We start from the raw sequence: 17880 nt of genomic DNA, 5'->3' as shown, positions 1-17880 counted from the left end.
CAGGCCACCACAGCCAAGGTAATTTGCCTGTGAATAAAACTTCATGGCATCTAAGCTTAATTCTCCTAGGAAGGCTGCTGCCTGTTCCAGTCTATTCAAATAATCTGATTGTCCAGCATTTAAGTTTGCAGAAAAACTACTGAGATTTCTCACCCGATTCAGAGAAGCACTGTCAACTAGAGAGTTGGCTGCCGCAGCTTTGATATCAAAGGCAGTTGCTTCCTGTGTCCTCCCGAGAGTGAGTTCCATCTTATGGTCTGTAGGATCCTTCATGGATCCTTTCTCATCTTTAGTGACTGCTGCACCTGAAATGAGAGCTGCCATAGGGGCATCAATTAGAGGGCTTTGAAGAATCTTGTTTGCTTTTCTGGATAAAAGATACATTCTTCTAGCTGCCCAGAGCACAGTCAGTGAGATGTAGGATTAGATCACTCTTCATTAATTTCCTCTTCAAAGGAAACTGGAAACGTAAAAGTGTACTCTATTATTGAATCCAGGCAACCTTTTTGTATCATCTAAGAACCCTTCATCCAGGTGCTTTGAGGAATTTTTTTCCTGTGGCATCTTAAGGCTCAAAGGTTTCATGGCTCTTATTAGAAGCAGCGGAAGATTATCCTAGCTAAAGAGGCATCTGTTTTGCTCGTCCTGGGGGGAGGGGAGATCTTTCTTGGACAACTTATCTAAATCCTGACTAGAATCCTCAGAATTCTCTTTGGGAGGGCTGCATTCTAATCTACAACAGTACTGAAAAAAGGATCTGGGTGTCTGAAAGCCTTTGCAGGCTGCTTCAGTGGGCCAAAAGCCTATGGAAGCTGCAAGTGATTTTTGTGAATCTGGCAGAGGGGATGATTGCCTTTCCCTCCCCCTGGTTTCTTGGTTCCCTTTTGCCATGGACTTGTCTACACAGTTTTCAAGGCAGTACTTAATTTCAGAGGGAATGTCTTCTTTGGAGCAGAAAAGGGAAAGATTAGGGTGGAATGTCCCCTTTTGACTCACCCCTGTCATTTGCATCAAAGACTTCATTCGCTGTGTCCCCTGATGCAGCTGTTTGGACACTGGTGCTGTTCTGGCACCAAAATCGGCCTTGGCGCCATTTTCTAAGCTGCCTGAATGTGTGCCGTGGCTTCACATGACAGCTAGAGCCTCCACTGGCTTGGTCTGGCTGGCTGCAGTGGGTAAGACATGCTTTCCTTGTGACTTCAGTAGAACAGCTTTCACAGCCCAATCCGACAACACCGCACCCTTCGAGGCCATCCTGACAGAGTTTGCAGCCGACGTGGCCTTGGCTAGACAGGCACTAGACATACCATTACCAGTGATAAAAAGGTAATTTTTTTATTTTTCTGAAGGGGAGGAGGAAAGTCAGAATGAAATGTAGGCTAGAAAAAAGAAGGGTGGTTGCAATCAGAGGCTCTAAAATGAATTTTTGCTCTGAGTTTCCTTCTCACTATTAAGGCATGAAACAAAACTGAGGGACTTGGAGAGCACTTGCCACAAGGCAGAGACAGAAGCCTCCAGTCAAATTCCTGCCTCTCTAGGAATACTGGAAGTAGCCCAAGCATCAAGTCATGTCCTCCAGTTCCAGAGGAGAAAAGTCTGTTGAGGTAGGCTTGACCTGGATAGCCCAGGCTAGCCTGATCTCGTCAAATCCCAAAAGTAAGCAGGGTCGGCCGTGGTAGGAATTCGAAGGATGACCTCTAAGGAATATCAGGGCTATGACAAAGAGGCAGGCAACGGCAAATCACCTCTGAATAGTCTCTTGCCTAAAAAACAACTCTAGCTCACCACCTTGTGGTGCATAACACTAAAGCGCCAGAACTTACGGATACCAGACAATCTTAGGATCGTCTGGCTATACTACACACAATGTCATAAAATAATTATTAGTAGTTGTATCCTTCACTTTCCACTTTCATTCTAAGGCCATTACGCTATTATCCAATGCTATGCCATACTTATGTAAGAAGCATTTTATCACACCATATGTATTTGTCTTATGGAATTCTCCAACAACACACAGATGTCTCTTAAAATGGACTACAAAAATTTATCAGCCATTGGTCTATCAACAATTATTAGCAAAAACAGTTAAGAATAGAATTTCTGCATTCAACAGCACCATATTCCTGGAACATCAGGTGCTGGAAACAAACATCAGCCACTTTGCCATGCTGACTTATCTGTCAATCTGTACTTAATGGAGTTGGGCATACAGACCTGTTGCAATCCCTGTGATCCTGAAACTGGAACTTGCATAATGGTCTGACCTTGACTCCCCGGTACAGCCTGTACCATGATTGGCTGACCAGTTGATGTGATCAGCTGACCTCCACTCACTTGTACCATCAATGGCTGACCCTGCACCTAAAGAACAGGAAGGAAAAATCCCCACAATGAAATAGAAATGCAATAAGCTGTCATCAGGTACTGATGACACTGACCGACATTATATGGGCAAGTCAAAATGCAACAATAATGAAAATCATGCATCATGCTGAACTCAAGAGACATATTTGCTTCTGAGAACTTCCTGCTTCTCCCTACCATCTACCAAAAACGCCAGATATAAGAAACTGGTCTCTAGCTGGATAAAATATGGAGCAAAAAAGTATATAAAACTAGAGTCCTAAAACTCTAAACTTAATTCACAATTCACGTAGCTTAGTAAGTCATTAAACTATACACAGCCTCTTAAGAGTAGCATGTTAATGACGAACAAATCAAGGACTTTTAACTGCCATCTTACAACATCCCTCCTTGTACCCCTTTTTGACTGAGGAACCTGGGCAACCGGAAGCAGAAGAGAAAGAGGTATATAAGCTGGAACAGGCATGCTATATGCTTGGAGCCATGATCTGCATATCTGTACAGAATTCACAGTTTGCAACATGATTTGTATCAAGACACTGATGGTAGATGAGCCACAGTTAACTAGTTGAAGCTTCCAGGCAGTTCATGTAACAGTTACATTATAGGTAATTCTAGATCCCTAAAATACTGAGTTCTAAACACATGGTGATTTCATTAGTCTTTCAGATACTGAGAGCTGCATAAATACCTCTTCCCTTTTTTCTTTCCAAGTGTAGTTAGCCTCCGTAACGGCTACATATTTTAAAAATAAAGCTTAGATATTCAAAATTATAACAAGAGACAGGTGGGAGCATGCATATGTACTGCTCACTCATGCATGCCAGTTGTGCAAAAAAAGCCATGGTCCACTGCCCTGACACAAGCATTGTTCTCATTAACAGAGGGAATTTGCTTTATGCATGGCAAGGTAGATCACATTTAGAAAATGCATGAGAAATTCAAAGCAGGAGAACAGAGTTTTAAAATGATGAAATATGAAAAGACAGTTGTCAAAATCTACTCCTACAACAGCTAGCTCGTCCTTTCTTATAGTCTGAAAGCAGCAGTAGACATTAAGGTTTTCCATGGTGCTTAGAACATAAAGAGAGCTGAAGAGGAGCTCAGTGTTAAATCTGGACTTAGCCAACATAATACAAACAAGTCTTTTTTGGCATTAGCTCACTGGATATTAATTCATTACGTTCAGAACTATTGACCTTTACTTAAGAATCAGATGCCAACTGAGCAAACACCCCCCACCAGCAAAATAAACCATCATAAAGAAGAAGAGTTGTTTTTTATACCCCACCCTTCTCTACCCGAAGGAGTCTCAAAGCGGCTTACAATCTCCTTCCCTTCCTATCCCCACAACAGACACCCTGTGAGGTAGTTAAAGGGGGCTGAGACAGCTCTGAGAGAACTGTGACTGACCCAAGGTCACCCAGCTGGCTTCATGTGGAGGAGTGGGGAATCAAACCCAGTTCTCTGGATTAGAGTCCACACTCTTAACCACTACACCACACTGGCTCTCAAGCCCTTGGTAAGCGGAAGAGATGAAGGTTAACAATATAAATCATAACATTCACCACTGAAAAAATAAAATATACCTCAAACAACCCTGGCACAGCTTACAAAATGAGATGATGTTCACAATGACAATCATTTCACAAGAACACAAATCAGGGTTTGAAATATCCCTTCCCAATGGATTGCAATTCTTTTTTAAAATCAAATTAGCATTTCTCTGACTAATCTAAACTTCATTTGTAAGATTTTTAAACGTCCTTGGCTTCTTCAATTAAAATCTGATTGGGATGGGGGAACCAAGCATGTACTACATGTCATTGTTTAGGATTTCCTTCACGAAAAGAGGATTACTGTATTTATTTATTTATTTGATTTATACCCCGCCCTCCCCACCAAGGTGGGCTCAGGGCAGCTTACATAAAATACATATATAAAAATACAGTTAAAACATACATAAACAATCAATTATTCATTTTCCTAAAGTGCCGGATGAATTAAAGTGCAAGAGCAAAATTCCTAATTTAGACCATACCACTACTTCAGTGTTAGTCCTGATGTCATTATTACAACGGCTCAGTTTGATCGACTAATTTATGTGGCGAGCCAGGCTGCAGGTGGTAGAGCCAGGGCACAGGGTCACTCCTTGGTGTTTAAGGCAGCTCCTAATCGAAGGCCTGGTGGAAGAGCTCCGTCTTACGGGCCCTGCGGAACTGTGAAAGGTCCTGCAAGGCCCTGATCTCCTCCAGGAGCTCATTCCACCAGTATGGAGCTGCCACCAAGAAGGCCCTAGCCCTGGTTATCGCCAGCCTGACATCCTTGGGGCCTGGGAGGGCTAGCCAGTTTGGGGCCCGTGAACGCAGTGCTCTCTGAGGAAATATGGGGAAAGGCAGTCCCTCAGGTATGCCGGACCCTGACCCTAAAGGGCTTTAAAGGTCAAAACCAGCACCTTGAAGCAAATCCGGTATGCTATTGGCAGCCAGTGCAATGCTTTCAGCACAGGCTGGATGTGCTCCCGCATAGAGAGGCTCCAGCTGCAGCTTCTGGATTTGGGACAAGGGCAGCCCCATGTAGAGAGCATTACAGTAGTCTAATCTCAAGGTGACCATTGCGTGGATCACTGTTGCCAATTCGTTGCATTTGAGGAAGGGAACCAACTGCCTGATCAGTCAGAGATCGTAAAAGGCTGACTTGGCAGTGGCTGCTACCTGGGCCTCCATTGTTAAAGAGGCATCCATGAGCACTCCCAGACTTCTAACCTCCGGTGCTGGCACCAGCTGCACCCCATTGAAGGTCAGGAGTAGGATCCCTACCCTTGGGCTACCCAGGCACAGGACCTCCGTCTTCATCGGATTCAGTTTCATTTGACTCAGTCTAAGCCAACTAGCCATGGCTTGTAACGTCTGGTCCAGATCTTCCGGTGTAGAGCCAGACTGGCCACCCAATAGCAAATAGAGCTGGGTGACATCCGCATATTGGTGACACCCCAGCCCATGCCTCTGGGCAACCTGAGCAAGGGGGTGCATGTAGATGTTGAAAAACATCAGGGAAAGTACCGCCGCTTGAGGCACACCACAGGTCAGTGGGTGCCTTCTGGACAGTTGTTCCCCTAGCGCCACCCTTTGTCCCCGACCCTGAAGGAAAGATGCAAGCCATTGCAAGGCAAGCCCCTGAACTCCAGAGTTGGCAAGGCGATGGATCAGGTCCAACAGCACTGCCAATCCGCCTTGATCCAGATGTCTCCTGAGGTCATCTGTGAGGGCGACCAGTGCTGTCTCCGTCCCGTGTCCCGGGCGAAAACCGGACTGGAAGGGGTCCAGAGTGGAAGTGTCATCCAAAAAGCTCTGTAACTGGTCTGCCACAGCCCTCACGATTAACTTGCACAAATAGGGCAATTTGGAAACCAGCTGGTAATTAGCTAATTCGGCCGGATCCAAAGATGGTTTTTTCAAGAGGGGACGGACCACGGCCTCCTTGAGTGTCCTAGGGAACTGACCCTCCAGGAGGGATTTGTTGATAATCTCCCCTAGGGCACCTTGAAAACCGATAAACCTGTTTAGGTGCCTAAAAGAATGATATTATGTATGTAAAACATTTTAGTAGTTACAATGAGTATAAGCTTCTTGCTCGTTTTATGTTAGTATGTCTTGTGAACTGTGCTGTCTGTCTTCTTTTTTCTTTGTAGAAAATTAATAAAAATCGAATTAAAAAAAAGAAAACCCAGCACGACCAGCTTTCACTAGCCACGATGGGCATGGATCAAGGAGACATGTGGTGGGGCGTATAGGAGCAATTTGTCAACTTCCTCTAGACTGAGTGGACTGAAATGATCCATAACCTGACTCGAAGATGTGCATGGAGCCTTGAGTTCGCTCACTGTCTCAACTGTGATGGGGAGGGTCACAGCGGCGCAACAAGACTTTGCCTGCGAAGCAGCTCACAAAGGCCTCACAATCAATATCCATTTCCCTAACATTTGACCTGCCTTGTGGCAGGGTCGTCATGGACCGAATTGTTCTAAACAACTAGGCTGGGCGTGAGCTCGCAGATGCAACCAGAGCTGTATAAGTGTTCTTTCTTCACAGCTTTGACTACCATCTTGTAGGATCTCATAAACGTCCTATAAGATATTCTTGTAGCTTCATCACGAGTGCACCGCCAAAGTCTCTCTAGCCATCTTAGCCTTTGCTTCATCAGCCGCAACTCCTCAGCGTACCAAGGTGCAAGCTTAGAGTGAGGGCACAGAGGGCGTCGGGAAGCGATCTCGTCGATGGCTGCAGAAAGTCGGCTATGCCAATCCTCTACGAATTCATCTAACAAGTCACCAGGGGGCACTGGATCCCTTAGACCCATCTGAAGCCGCACAGGGTCCATTTGCAGGCGAGCTAAAATACGCTCGCCACCCAAACAGGGTCGGGGTGAAACATTCAAATGGGCTCTCGGGGCAAGGTGCCTGGGCAGTGATCCGGTCTACCGTTACCCCCGCCGCAAAGATCAGATCGAGCGTGTGACCAGCCTGGTGGATAGGAGAAGTTACATACTGGGAGAGTCCCAGTGCCACCATGGATGACACCAGGTCCACTGCTTGATTGGAGGTTGCGTCATCAGCATGGACATTGAAATTCCCCAAGACTATCAGTGTAGGGTGTTCCAATGCCCAGCCCAACATGGCCTCCATCAGGGACGGCAGGCTACTGGCCAGTGCATTGGACAGTCGGTACACCAGCCAAATCACCAAACTCTCCCCAGCTTCCCACACTAGACTGGCACACTCTATGCCCACGATCTTAGATGGCGGGAGCGCTCTGAAGGAGTAAGCCTCCCGAATTAATAGAGCCACTCCTCTCCCCTGCCCCTTAGTCCAAGATTGGTGGAGGACCGAGAACCCGGGGGGAGCCAACTGAAAGAGAGCTACTGTCTCTCCTTTTTGCACCCAGGTCTCTATCGTGCAATCCAGGTCTACTTTCTGCTCAAGCAGGAAGTCCCGAAGGACCGTGGTCTTATTATTTATAGACCTGATGTTACACAACACCAACGTCGGAGGGTGGTCATTCATCCTAGCCCCACTGCCAGCAACCCTTGAGATGGGACGTAGGCTGGAAGGGGGCCGAGCCACTCCACTTCTCCATGTCCCCCTCCCTTGTCTCTATGCCTCATTCCACCACTATACTTTGCCCTCCCGAGGAGCACTGGAATGTTGTCTCTCATTCCTTGGTTCCTATTCAAAATAAGGATCTTCCTATTTACAACAACAGAAATTTCATGGAACAGCATGCAGTACATGGAACACTGCATGCAGATCAGCTCCAACCATTCTGTTAATTGTACTGTTATCCATCTACAGTTAGCATAAGCCAAAGCAGTTACAAAGCATTTAAAATACCACTAGTCCTTTTTTCCTATTTCAAGCCCTGGTGCAAACACAGCATCAGACACGAGGTGATGGGGTGATTCATGCAGTGCACATATACATACAACAGATAGATCACCACTACCTGGAGGGTCTGGACTTGCTGGCCTGAGGCAGATGCCACCTGAGCCTCAGTCTGCAACTGGACAGCAGTGACACCACCCTGCTGCTGGGAACAGGAACAGGAAGAGCTTGAAACTTTTGAGGAAAAGCTCAAAACAAGAAACATCCTTACCACTGGCAAAAGAATGGGCCTAGCTTGGCCATTCTTGATGTGAAGACCACTAGTGCTTGACTTGAGCTATAATTACAGACTAAAGAGAAAACAGCAGATACTACTGATGCCTCCTTACTAAAATCTGGAAACTTAACTTTTGCAGCTTCTATTAAAATCACAAACAAATAGCCAATTAGAGGCCAATGAATTTTAAAGAACAAATCTGAAAAGCCTCTAATAGGATGGTACCTAAATCAGTAGTCTTTTAACAATGTGCTGTTAGGACTTCCCCCAGAAACAAAAAGAGGTAGAATAAGACAAGAAAGGGAAATAAAGTAACACCTATCAGCTCATAACAACTCACTCAAATCTGTATTATTAATATCTATACTGCTACACCGAGTCTCACTGAATGGACCATTTTACTCGTATCTGAGTAGACAACACTTTCTTCCCTAGTTCAGCAAACAAGATCTAAGAGAGTCTCTGTATTACTACACAAGAAGAAACACAGCAGTCTACGCTAAAAGTGTGATTGATAATCATGCCTCATCTGCACCACAACTGCCTGCTCCAAAAACTGAGTTATATAGAAAATAAAAGAATTGATCAAATGGTGTTAAGGTTACCTATCTGCACAGGTGAACTAATCAATCCTTCTACTTTCTAGGCATTCCGGGATTTCTTTCTTCAAACTATCCCATATCCTCATTAAAATAATATATTAGCTTACACAGTACTGAAGAAGACTAAAACCACTTTAGTAAGAACAGGTGGGACAGAAGCCTTATAGAAAAAACAAATCTGACAGCCTAAATGTTTTGCAATTGTGTATTATGGCACATGCTCTGACTATTAAGACAGACAGGGGATTTCTAACATATTTAGGAAAAAGTAAGCTCTAGATAATATCACAACCAGTTAAGCAACATATATTCTCATTGGCTTCTGAAACGGAAGAGAATAACCAGAGTCTTCAGTTCACCCTCACAAATAACTTCACGCACCTGTTGCTGAATCTGTCCAGCTTGTACAACTATCTGTTCCGTCGAGCCACTGCTGTTTGCCGTGTACTGCTCCATATTTTTTTCACTGCCAATCGTCTATACAACGTGCTTCAACTGCAATCCTAGAAAGAAAGAAAAAGATTATTCCTAAAATTGATCAAAAAATTTAAGAAAAGTGAAAACAGACAATTCTTCTATTTAGGCTACCTTAACAACAAAGTTATCCAGCCTTCCAGTTATCTTATTATAAAAAGAATGTTGAATAAGCTTTATATAGAATACATCTTCAAAATCTTTTGCAGCATTCAATATTGATGTTGCCAGAACTGTAGAAATGTATTGTGAAAATACAACCTATAATAAAAATATAGGAATAAATCCTATTCACAAACTCCCCTCATCACTCACTCCATTTTGGGGATTCATATATTGTCAATGTACAACAGAATATTCAGCACACTTTGCAAAAAAAAAAAATCTGTAAATTACCATATCACCAAGAATAATCTAATATTTTCAGCACAGATAAATCACCCCCAAAAGATGATTCAACAGAGATCACAGTGGAAGGTGGTAAGCGGGGGGGGTGGGTACCACAGGGCTTGTTCAGGGCTTTTTAACTTGCTCGTTAATGATTTGGAGTTGGGAGTAAGCAGGGAAGTGGCTAAGTATGTGGATGACACTAAATTGTTCAGGGCAGTGAGAACCAGGGAGGACTGTGAGGCACTCCAGAGGGATCCGTGGCAGCTGGGCAAGTGGGTGTTAAAGTGGTTAATGAGGTTCAACGTGGGCAAGTGCAAGTAATGCACATTGGAGCCAAAAAATCCTAACTATAAATATACATTGATAGGGTCCAAACTGGTGGTAACTGATCAGGAGAGAGATCTTGGAGTCATGGTAGATAACTCACTGAAGATGTCGACTCAGTGTGCGACTGCAATAAAAAAGGCAAATGCTATGCTGGGGATGATTAGGAAGGGGACTGAAAACAAATCAACCAGTATCATAATACCCCTGCATAAATCTATAGTGTGGCCTCACTTGGAATACTGTGTACAGTTCTGGTCACCACACCTCTAGAAAGATATTATAGCATTGGAAAAGGTGCAGAAAAGGGGAACTACAATAATTAAGGGGATGGAACATCTTCCCCTATGAAGAAAGGTTAAAGAGGTTAGGGCTCTTTAACTTTGTGAAAAACGAATATGGGTTAAATGACAGAGATTTACAAAATTATGCATGGGACGAAGAAGGTAAGGAAGTACTTTTCTCCCTTTCTCACAATACAAAAATTCGTGGGCACTCAATGAAATTAATGAGCAATAGGCTTAGAACAGATAAAAGGAAGTACTTTTTCACCCAAAGAGTAATTAACAGGTGGAATTCACTGCCGCAAAAAGTGGCAGCAGCTACAAGCACAGACAGCTTCAAGAGGGGATTGGATAAACATATGGAGCAGAGGTCCATCACTGGCTATCAGCTACAAAGCTGTAGATGGAACACTATGTCTGGGGCAGTGATGCTCTGTATTCTTGGTGCCTGGGTGGCAACAAGGGAGGGGGGCTTCTGGAGTTCTGGTCCAGCTGGTAGACCTCCTGATGGCACCTGGGTTTTGGCCACTGTGTGACACAGAGTGTTGGGCTGGATGGACCATTGGCCTGATCCAACATGGCTTCTGTTATGTTCTTATCTTGCAGTTAGATTCCTCATGAAAATGAAACACTGAAGAATAACTATATATCTAGTTAAAATTTGAAGGCCACCACACAAAACCAATCAATACAAGACAACACATACAAGTACACCACACTATAGTCAATTAAACAATTCTATTTATGAGAGGAATTAGCAAATATCCCCAAGGCTTGTTTTATATTGCCTGCTAGTTGCTAATGTGAGTTCTTTCTCCTTACCACAAACTGAGACATCAGCTAGGAGCGGTGAACTCTAATCTGGAGAACCGGATTCTATTCCCCATTCCTCCACTTGAAGCCAGCTGTGTGACCTTGGGTCAATCACAGTTCTCTCAGCCCAACCCCCCCCTCCTAGCTTACTAGAGTTTCAGGCTGCCAGACAGTCTTTGGATCTCCTGGCTATACTACATCCACTACCATACAATAATGATTAACTATTACTTGACTAATCTGAGAAGGCAGTACACCCAAAGCAGAGCCTCAAAGGATGACTATAATGGTTGGGTGGGTTCATGAGTAGGAAGTCCTTCAGGTATGTTGGTCCCAGACTATATAAGGCTTTAAAGGTCAACACCAGTACCTTGAATTGTGCCTAGAAACAAACTGGAAGCCCTATGACCCGCTCCAGTCAACAGCCGGGCTGCAGTGTTCTCCACCAACTGAAGTTTCTCAATGCTTATTGAGGGCAGCCCTATCTACAGTACATTACATCAAGTTCAGACTACTGTAACCAAGGGATACACCACAGCGGCCACATCTTTTCTACCCTGAAAAGGCCGCAGTGAGCTGACCAGTCGAAGATAGTAAAAGGCACTCCAAAAGCACCCCCAGACGACAGACCTGTTCGTTCAAGGGGAATGCAACCCTACCTTGAACAGCTAACACCTTAAACCCCAGGTCAGCTCTTCTGCTCACCAGCCACACTTCTGCCTCGCTGGGATTAAAAACTTCTGTTTATTGGCCCGCATTCACTCTAAAACTGCCTCCAGGTATCGGTTCAGAGTTTCTACAACTTCCCCAGAAACAGCTCTAAGCACAAGATCAAGCTGTGTGTCATTTGCATATTGGTGACAACCCAGCCCAAATCTCTAGAGGACCTTACCCAAAGGTTTTGTGCAGATTTAAGGAACATAGGAAATAAGATGGAACTGTAGGTCATCCACCAGGGCGATTAAGGCTGTTTTGTCCCACAATCAGGCCTAAAATGAAATTGGGAAGGATCTAAACAATTTGTCTCATCCAGGAAAGCGTGAAGTCACTTCTGGTTACAAGACAAGCCACTTTATGCTACATATAATGTAACATAATGTAAATGTACACTGCATTTACATGTTTCCATGACAGCAAATAGCATGTATTTTCTTTAACTGTACAAAGTGTCATTCCTATGTTACAGAACGCACTGCTGGCACAATTTGGTAACATGCAAATGAACCCAAAGAGGGACATAGTCTTACACTGAACTAGTCAATCAACAGTTAAGAGGAACATTGTTTTCTGAGACAGGCTTAAAATGATTACTGCATGCAAAAAAGAATACTGTCTAACATGATGAATTAAGGGGAGAAGCTGTCTTCGTATCTTGAGAGGGAGAGTTGCCCAGGAAAGGCCCTACAGACGGCCATTTCCTGTTTCCCAGAGCTATATCTCTTGCAGTGAGAACATCAGACTCTCACACTCCCTTAAAGACTAAAGGATTTATTGCAACATAAGCCTTCCCAAGCCCGATTCCAATCTGCCAGATACAGGTTATTTTCAATATTTGTTATCATGAAGAAACACTTTAGAAAGACCGCATTAAAAAGATAAGAATTTGGCGGAGAAACATACAGGACTCACTAAGGGCACTGAACTCCACAGTATTCAGTTACTAACCACGGTTTCTACACTGAAAGGTAGTTCGAGCATAACTGACCTCGCTGGGCAGTAGTAGCTACAGACAAGGCAACGAACCCCAAACTGGGCACAAACGCCTCAGTTTGGAAGAGGCCGACCACTCCTCCCTTCCCGAGAAGCCATCCCCATGAGGGAACTTTTCAAGAGGGAGCGGCCTGTAGGTCTCCCTTATTTTCCCCCTCGGCAGCTTCGCTCTCTTCCACTCAGCGGGGTCTACAGAGGGCATCTCTCACACTCCCTGGAAGCTTCTCAGAGCGGACAAAGGGCCACCGTACTTGCCACTGCTCACCCCTCCCCCCCCCCGAGTAACCCCACGCGCTAGCCAGCCACCCCATCTCCACGCAAAGTCCGGGCGCTCAACGGGCCACAGCCACTAGCTGCCCCAGCGCTCGCCCAGCCCTAGCCCCGCGCGCGGCCTTCTGACTGGCCACTCGGCCCCGCCAATCCCGGCTCTTGGGCCGGCGCTCGGGGGCTCCATATTGGCTGCTCGCACTCACCGTGCCTTGCTCCCCCGGTTCGGGTCCCGCTCTGATTGGCTCCGCCACCGGTCCCCGAAACCCAATCAGCGCCTCTACTCAGCCGCCGCGCAAAATGGCGCCCAACCCCCGACGCCCAACAAAGAGAAGACGAGGATGCCACGGCGCAGGCGCTGTACAGGAGCTCCGCCCGCCGAAGCTTGCGCTTGTTTGAAACGCTACACGCATGCGCTTGGGATCTTAGAACTCCCGTGCGTACTAGGCAATCCTTTACTATCCTTTCACCCCTTTTCACAAGAGATAGTTTCTCTACGCATGTGCAGTCGAGGATAATTTTTTTAATCCTTTTTTTCTATGGTAATTCATAGCCCTCGCATATCTCCCGCGAATACTCGGGCTTATACCATAGAGTTTTATGCCTAGAAAATCATATGCGGCGGCTACCATTTTGTTGTTTTCTTTCGGGAGGAAATAGGACAGGTACTAAGCGTAGAAATAGGACACCTAGAGAAAGTTAAAGAGTTGAGGCTAAGCGAAAGGTTTGCCTTTGTACATTCTGGGTGGGAGGTAACGTTGCTTGTTCTCCACAGCGTCGTATTATGGACGCTAAGACTTCTCTGGGGCCATTGCTTTAAATAAGGGAAGCCCGCCTTATGTTGTGGAGTCGTCAGGTACAGCAGTCGTTACCCCAGCTTGAAAGTTAGGGTTACCAGACCTTTGTTCTTCATTCCCGAGCATTGTAGTCACAGACAAACTTATAAATACGAAGCCTTTAGTATTTAAAAAAAAGTTCAGAAAGAGAAGACAGAGCAGCCCAGAAGGAACAATGCCCTCCTTCCCGAACACCCTACTTCTCAAAGCGACGTTTTATGTTTTCGTTCGTATTTATAAATTTGGGGTGACAGCAGCTGTCTAGTTCGTCCATCCATAGACCATTCTAACGCACTCCCCTTCCGACACTCGTTATTTTTATTGCAAAGCTTTCCCAGTAATATGTATGTTCGTTTTGTATTTCCCCCCAGTTTGTTCGTCTCAAGAGAACTTGCAAGGCTTCCTCATCATCATGGCTAGTACGCGGTCTGGAAAAGAAGAGAGTGTGTGTAGTGGAGTATTTTTATATGCTGTAAAGCAGTTTTATGGGTGTTGCTTGTAGTTGTAGTTTTTGTAGAAGAAAATAGCTATATTCTAAACATTTGGTATTATGTAGTTGTGAGATAGGGGGACTTCAGTTTTGGGATTTGGTTTTGTATAATAAAGGTTTACCCAAGGCTGCAATCCTTTAAGTCTTAAGGGCTTATATTCATAATATTGGCTGAGCTAACCTTGTGGTTCTCTTTCATTTCATCCTTGAACTCTGATTTGGTTTTTTATTTTTGAGAAATCTGTACTTTGTTCCTATTCCAAAGGCCACTTAGCAGCATTGTTCTGACGGGATCTTTCAGTTTTCAGGGTAAACTTCACCTTCCACTGGCACAAGTAGTAGACTTTGTGATTGCCACCTACAGCACTGTTGTTCATGAAATGTCCACATAGTCACTGACAGTTTCCCCAGTATTGCTGGGAGTAAATGCATTTGAGATTTACATGTCACCAACCCTGGCTGATGTTTTGGACAAAAAGATCTCCTTTTCCATGCCTTGTATTCCACACCTGCTTAACTGGTTATCAGGAAGGCCTGCCACTTATTCACACAATTTTTTGGACACTGAGTTTGAACACAATGGACAGTGACCTCTGAAGTAATAAGCATTGTATCCTGCTCTTTTCCAGGGTGCTAAAAAATTCTACCTGAATGTTTTATAAAGTGATATAAATAGCAAAACCACTTAACTGGTTTACTTCAAGATACTGTGCCCAAGGCTGCAATCCTCTGTGCTACCAAAAGTAACTTCCACCGAGTAGTGTGACTTGACTTATTTCTGAGTAAATTTGTATTGAAGTTCCCTGTTAAATTACATTGACAGTGACTTCCACAATCCTATGTGTTGCTTAGAAAGCAGAGGATTGCATTCTTAAGCTGTAGCACTTTTTATGATGGTGCCCTCAATTATGTTTTCTAAGCCAAATGCTGTTTCTCTCATTATGATTTCTGTTTTGTAAACCAGATCAGGTATGTGAAGGGAGACCTTTTTACCTCTCCTGGAACAGATTCATTGGCTCACTGCATCAGTGAAGATTGCCACATGAGTGCAGGCATAGCTGCCATTTTTAAGAATAAGTTTGGTGGTGTTCAGGAACTCTTGAACCAACGTAAGTGACAAAGCACTAGAGCTGTTTCTAGAATATAAAAAATGTTGGTTATTTTTGAATCCTCATAGCCAGAATTTTTAGGTTGGTAAGGCATGGGGAAATTTTGTGGGGCAGCAGGGGAGGAGGGAGGAAGAGGGGCGGCCGCATACCTTCCCTGAACTCCAAGCAGTGATTTAACCACTTGGAGATCAGGCAGGAGCAGCCCCCGCTGGAAAAACAGCATTTAAAGGGTTCCCATTAAATTTTGTTTTTCTAGTGGGGGCTGCCTGCACCTGATCTCAAAGCAGCAAAACTGCCGCTTGGAGTTTAGGGAAGGCGTGCGGCCAGCAGCCGCCCATCTCCCTCATTTCCTGCAAGATTTAAAGGGCCCACTGATCACCTGGAGGGCCCTTTAAATCTTGGAGGAGGGGAGGGAAAGGGGTGGCTGCAAGATTTAAAAGGTCCTCCAAATGATTGGTGGGCCACGTGCTCCTGCCAATCAGCTGGAGGGCACTTTTAATGTCACAGGAGGGGAGGGGGAGAGGGGCAGCAGCTGTTGTGGAGTGTGCCTCATGTGTGAGGGGGCGGAGCCCTAAAATGCCCCACCATACCTACAGGTCTGCTGATAATTTTGGGTTAAGTACAGCCACATAGAAGTTTACTAAAATGAAGTCTTATCTGTGGTCATGATATCAAAGCCATACTTTCCTGATGAGTTATTCTGGATTGTGCCATCTTTAGGGTAGTATTAAAATACTGACATCTCTAATATTGAATTCTTGGAAGTTGTAACAATTACGGATTATTTAAGAAGCAAAGGCAAGGTTTGGGATTCTGTATGTATGTGTGTGTGCATGTGCATGAGTCAACTTTCTTCCGGTCACATTGTCCAGCTTCCACACCCATACATAATAATGGTGAATACTATGGCAAGAGTTATCTTGATCTTGGTCACCAGCAACACATCCTTACACTTAAGGAGCTTTTCTAGTTCCTTCATGGCTGCCCTTCCCAGTCTCAATCTCCTTCTGATTTCTTGGTTGCAGTCTCCCTTTTGGTTGATGATTGGTTGAAATTCTTCATTGTCAGCCTTAAAGTTGTGTAATTGCTCAGTAGTCATTACCTTTTTCTTTTTGATGTTCAGCGTTGTGTAATTCTCCAGTAGTCATTACTTTTTCTTTTTGATGTTCAGCTGTAATCCTGCTTTGGCACTTTCTGCTTTAACCTTCATGAGTAGTCATTTCAAGTCTTCCCTGTTTTCTGCTGGTAATATGTTATCTGCATAACTCAAATTGTTAATGTTCCTTCCACCAATTTTCACTCCACCTTTATCTAAATGTAATCCAACTTTCCTTATGATACATTCTGCATATAGATTGAAGAGGTAGGGAGATAAAATACATCCTTATCTGGACACCTTTGCCAATTGGAAACCATTCTGTCTCTCCAGTTTGGTGTAGTGGTTAAGTGTATGGACTCTAATCTGGGAGAACTGTGTTTGATTCCTCACTCCTCCACTTGCAGCTGCTGGATAACCTTGGGCAAGCCATCGTTCTGTCAGAGCTGTTTTTGAAAGAGCAGTTCTTGAAGGAGCAAGATACCATGTGTGTGATGCGTGGAGAGCACTGCATCCTAATGAGACGGATTATACGTATTACTCCTCCCGCCACAAGATATACACTAGGATAGACTATATACTAACCTCCCAAACATTATTGTCCCAGGTTAAATAAATCGAAATAAAGACAAGACACTTAACAGATCACGCTTGGATCGAAGGAAGAATAGATCTCTCACAGAAAAAGACACCAAAGTCCAATTGGTCAATGGACAGAAACATTTTATTAAATGCAAACGCCAAGGAGACACTAGAAAAAGACATAGAAAATTTCTTTGCGGACAACGCTTCGGATGAAATCCCCCCAGGTTTATTATGGGACACAATGAAGGCGGTAATGTGTGGCTCGATGATTGCGATTACATCTAGAATGAAAATGGAGAAGAATCAATTAAAAAAGGAGGTGCTGGACAAGATTTCTTACTTAGAAGGGAAACATAAATTGACAGGAAGCAACAAGATATACCAAAAACTCTTAGCAGAACGCAAGGCACTGGATAACCTAGAAATTACTCAAATCCAGAAAAATTTAATATACTTGAGACAGAAGGTTTGGCAACGCTCACCTAAAAATCTAAAAATACTGGCTTGGAGGGTGAAGGAGAAGCGTAAATCAACCTTTATCGGAGCATTAAAGAACAAAACCGGTACCCTTGAGTACTCGGCCCAGGGAATAGCAAATATCTTTGCAGAATACTACACTACACTCTATGGCAGTAGAAATCCACAGGAAGGGATGATTGAGAAATACTTACAATCAGTTCTGTCATTTCCATCTATAAGCCAAGAACACAAAGAGCAAAAGGATTCGCCAATAAATCCCCAGGAGATGTCAGATACAATCAAACAACTCAAGACTAACAAAGCTACAGGACCAGACGGGATACCGTCGGAATTTTATAAAACATACAGTGAAGACTTAATGAAGCACCTGGTGAACACATGTAATGATATCCTGCT

At 44.2% G+C, this 17880-nt stretch overlaps 2 protein-coding genes across 3 annotated transcripts in view; one reads left to right on the top strand and one right to left on the bottom strand.

Annotated features, from left to right (window-relative positions):
- The window catches only part of NFYA (nuclear transcription factor Y subunit alpha), a 29835-nt gene extending 16675 nt beyond the window's left edge, over nucleotides 1-13160 (bottom strand). The window contains exons 1-4 of the mRNA XM_015419451.1: nucleotides 13095-13160; nucleotides 9008-9129; nucleotides 7869-7952; nucleotides 2218-2364 (exon numbers count right to left, since the gene is read on the bottom strand). Of these exons, the coding sequence (XP_015274937.1) occupies nucleotides 2218-2364; nucleotides 7869-7952; nucleotides 9008-9082 (306 nt within the window). The 5' untranslated portion in view covers nucleotides 9083-9129; nucleotides 13095-13160. The remainder of the gene's footprint in view (nucleotides 1-2217; nucleotides 2365-7868; nucleotides 7953-9007; nucleotides 9130-13094) is intronic.
- Nucleotides 13161-13498: 338 nt separating this feature from the next.
- The window catches only part of OARD1 (O-acyl-ADP-ribose deacylase 1), a 9530-nt gene continuing 5148 nt past the window's right edge, over nucleotides 13499-17880 (top strand). The window contains exons 1-3 of one of the 2 annotated variants that reach the window (XM_015419454.1): nucleotides 13499-13553; nucleotides 14096-14169; nucleotides 15179-15323. In XM_015419454.1, the coding sequence (XP_015274940.1) occupies nucleotides 13505-13553; nucleotides 14096-14169; nucleotides 15179-15323 (268 nt within the window). In that variant the 5' untranslated portion in view covers nucleotides 13499-13504. Of the gene's footprint in view, nucleotides 13554-13714; nucleotides 13745-14095; nucleotides 14170-15178; nucleotides 15324-17880 lie in introns of those variants that run through there. The other variant, XM_015419455.1, reaches the window with a different exon arrangement.

This window comes from Gekko japonicus, unplaced genomic scaffold (assembly GCF_001447785.1).
Source record: "Gekko japonicus isolate JY-2015 unplaced genomic scaffold, Gekko_japonicus_V1.1 scaffold591, whole genome shotgun sequence".
NCBI lineage: Eukaryota > Metazoa > Chordata > Lepidosauria > Squamata > Gekkonidae > Gekko > Gekko japonicus.
Note: the sequence above shows the minus strand (reverse complement) of the source record. Positions and strands in the feature narration are given on the sequence as shown.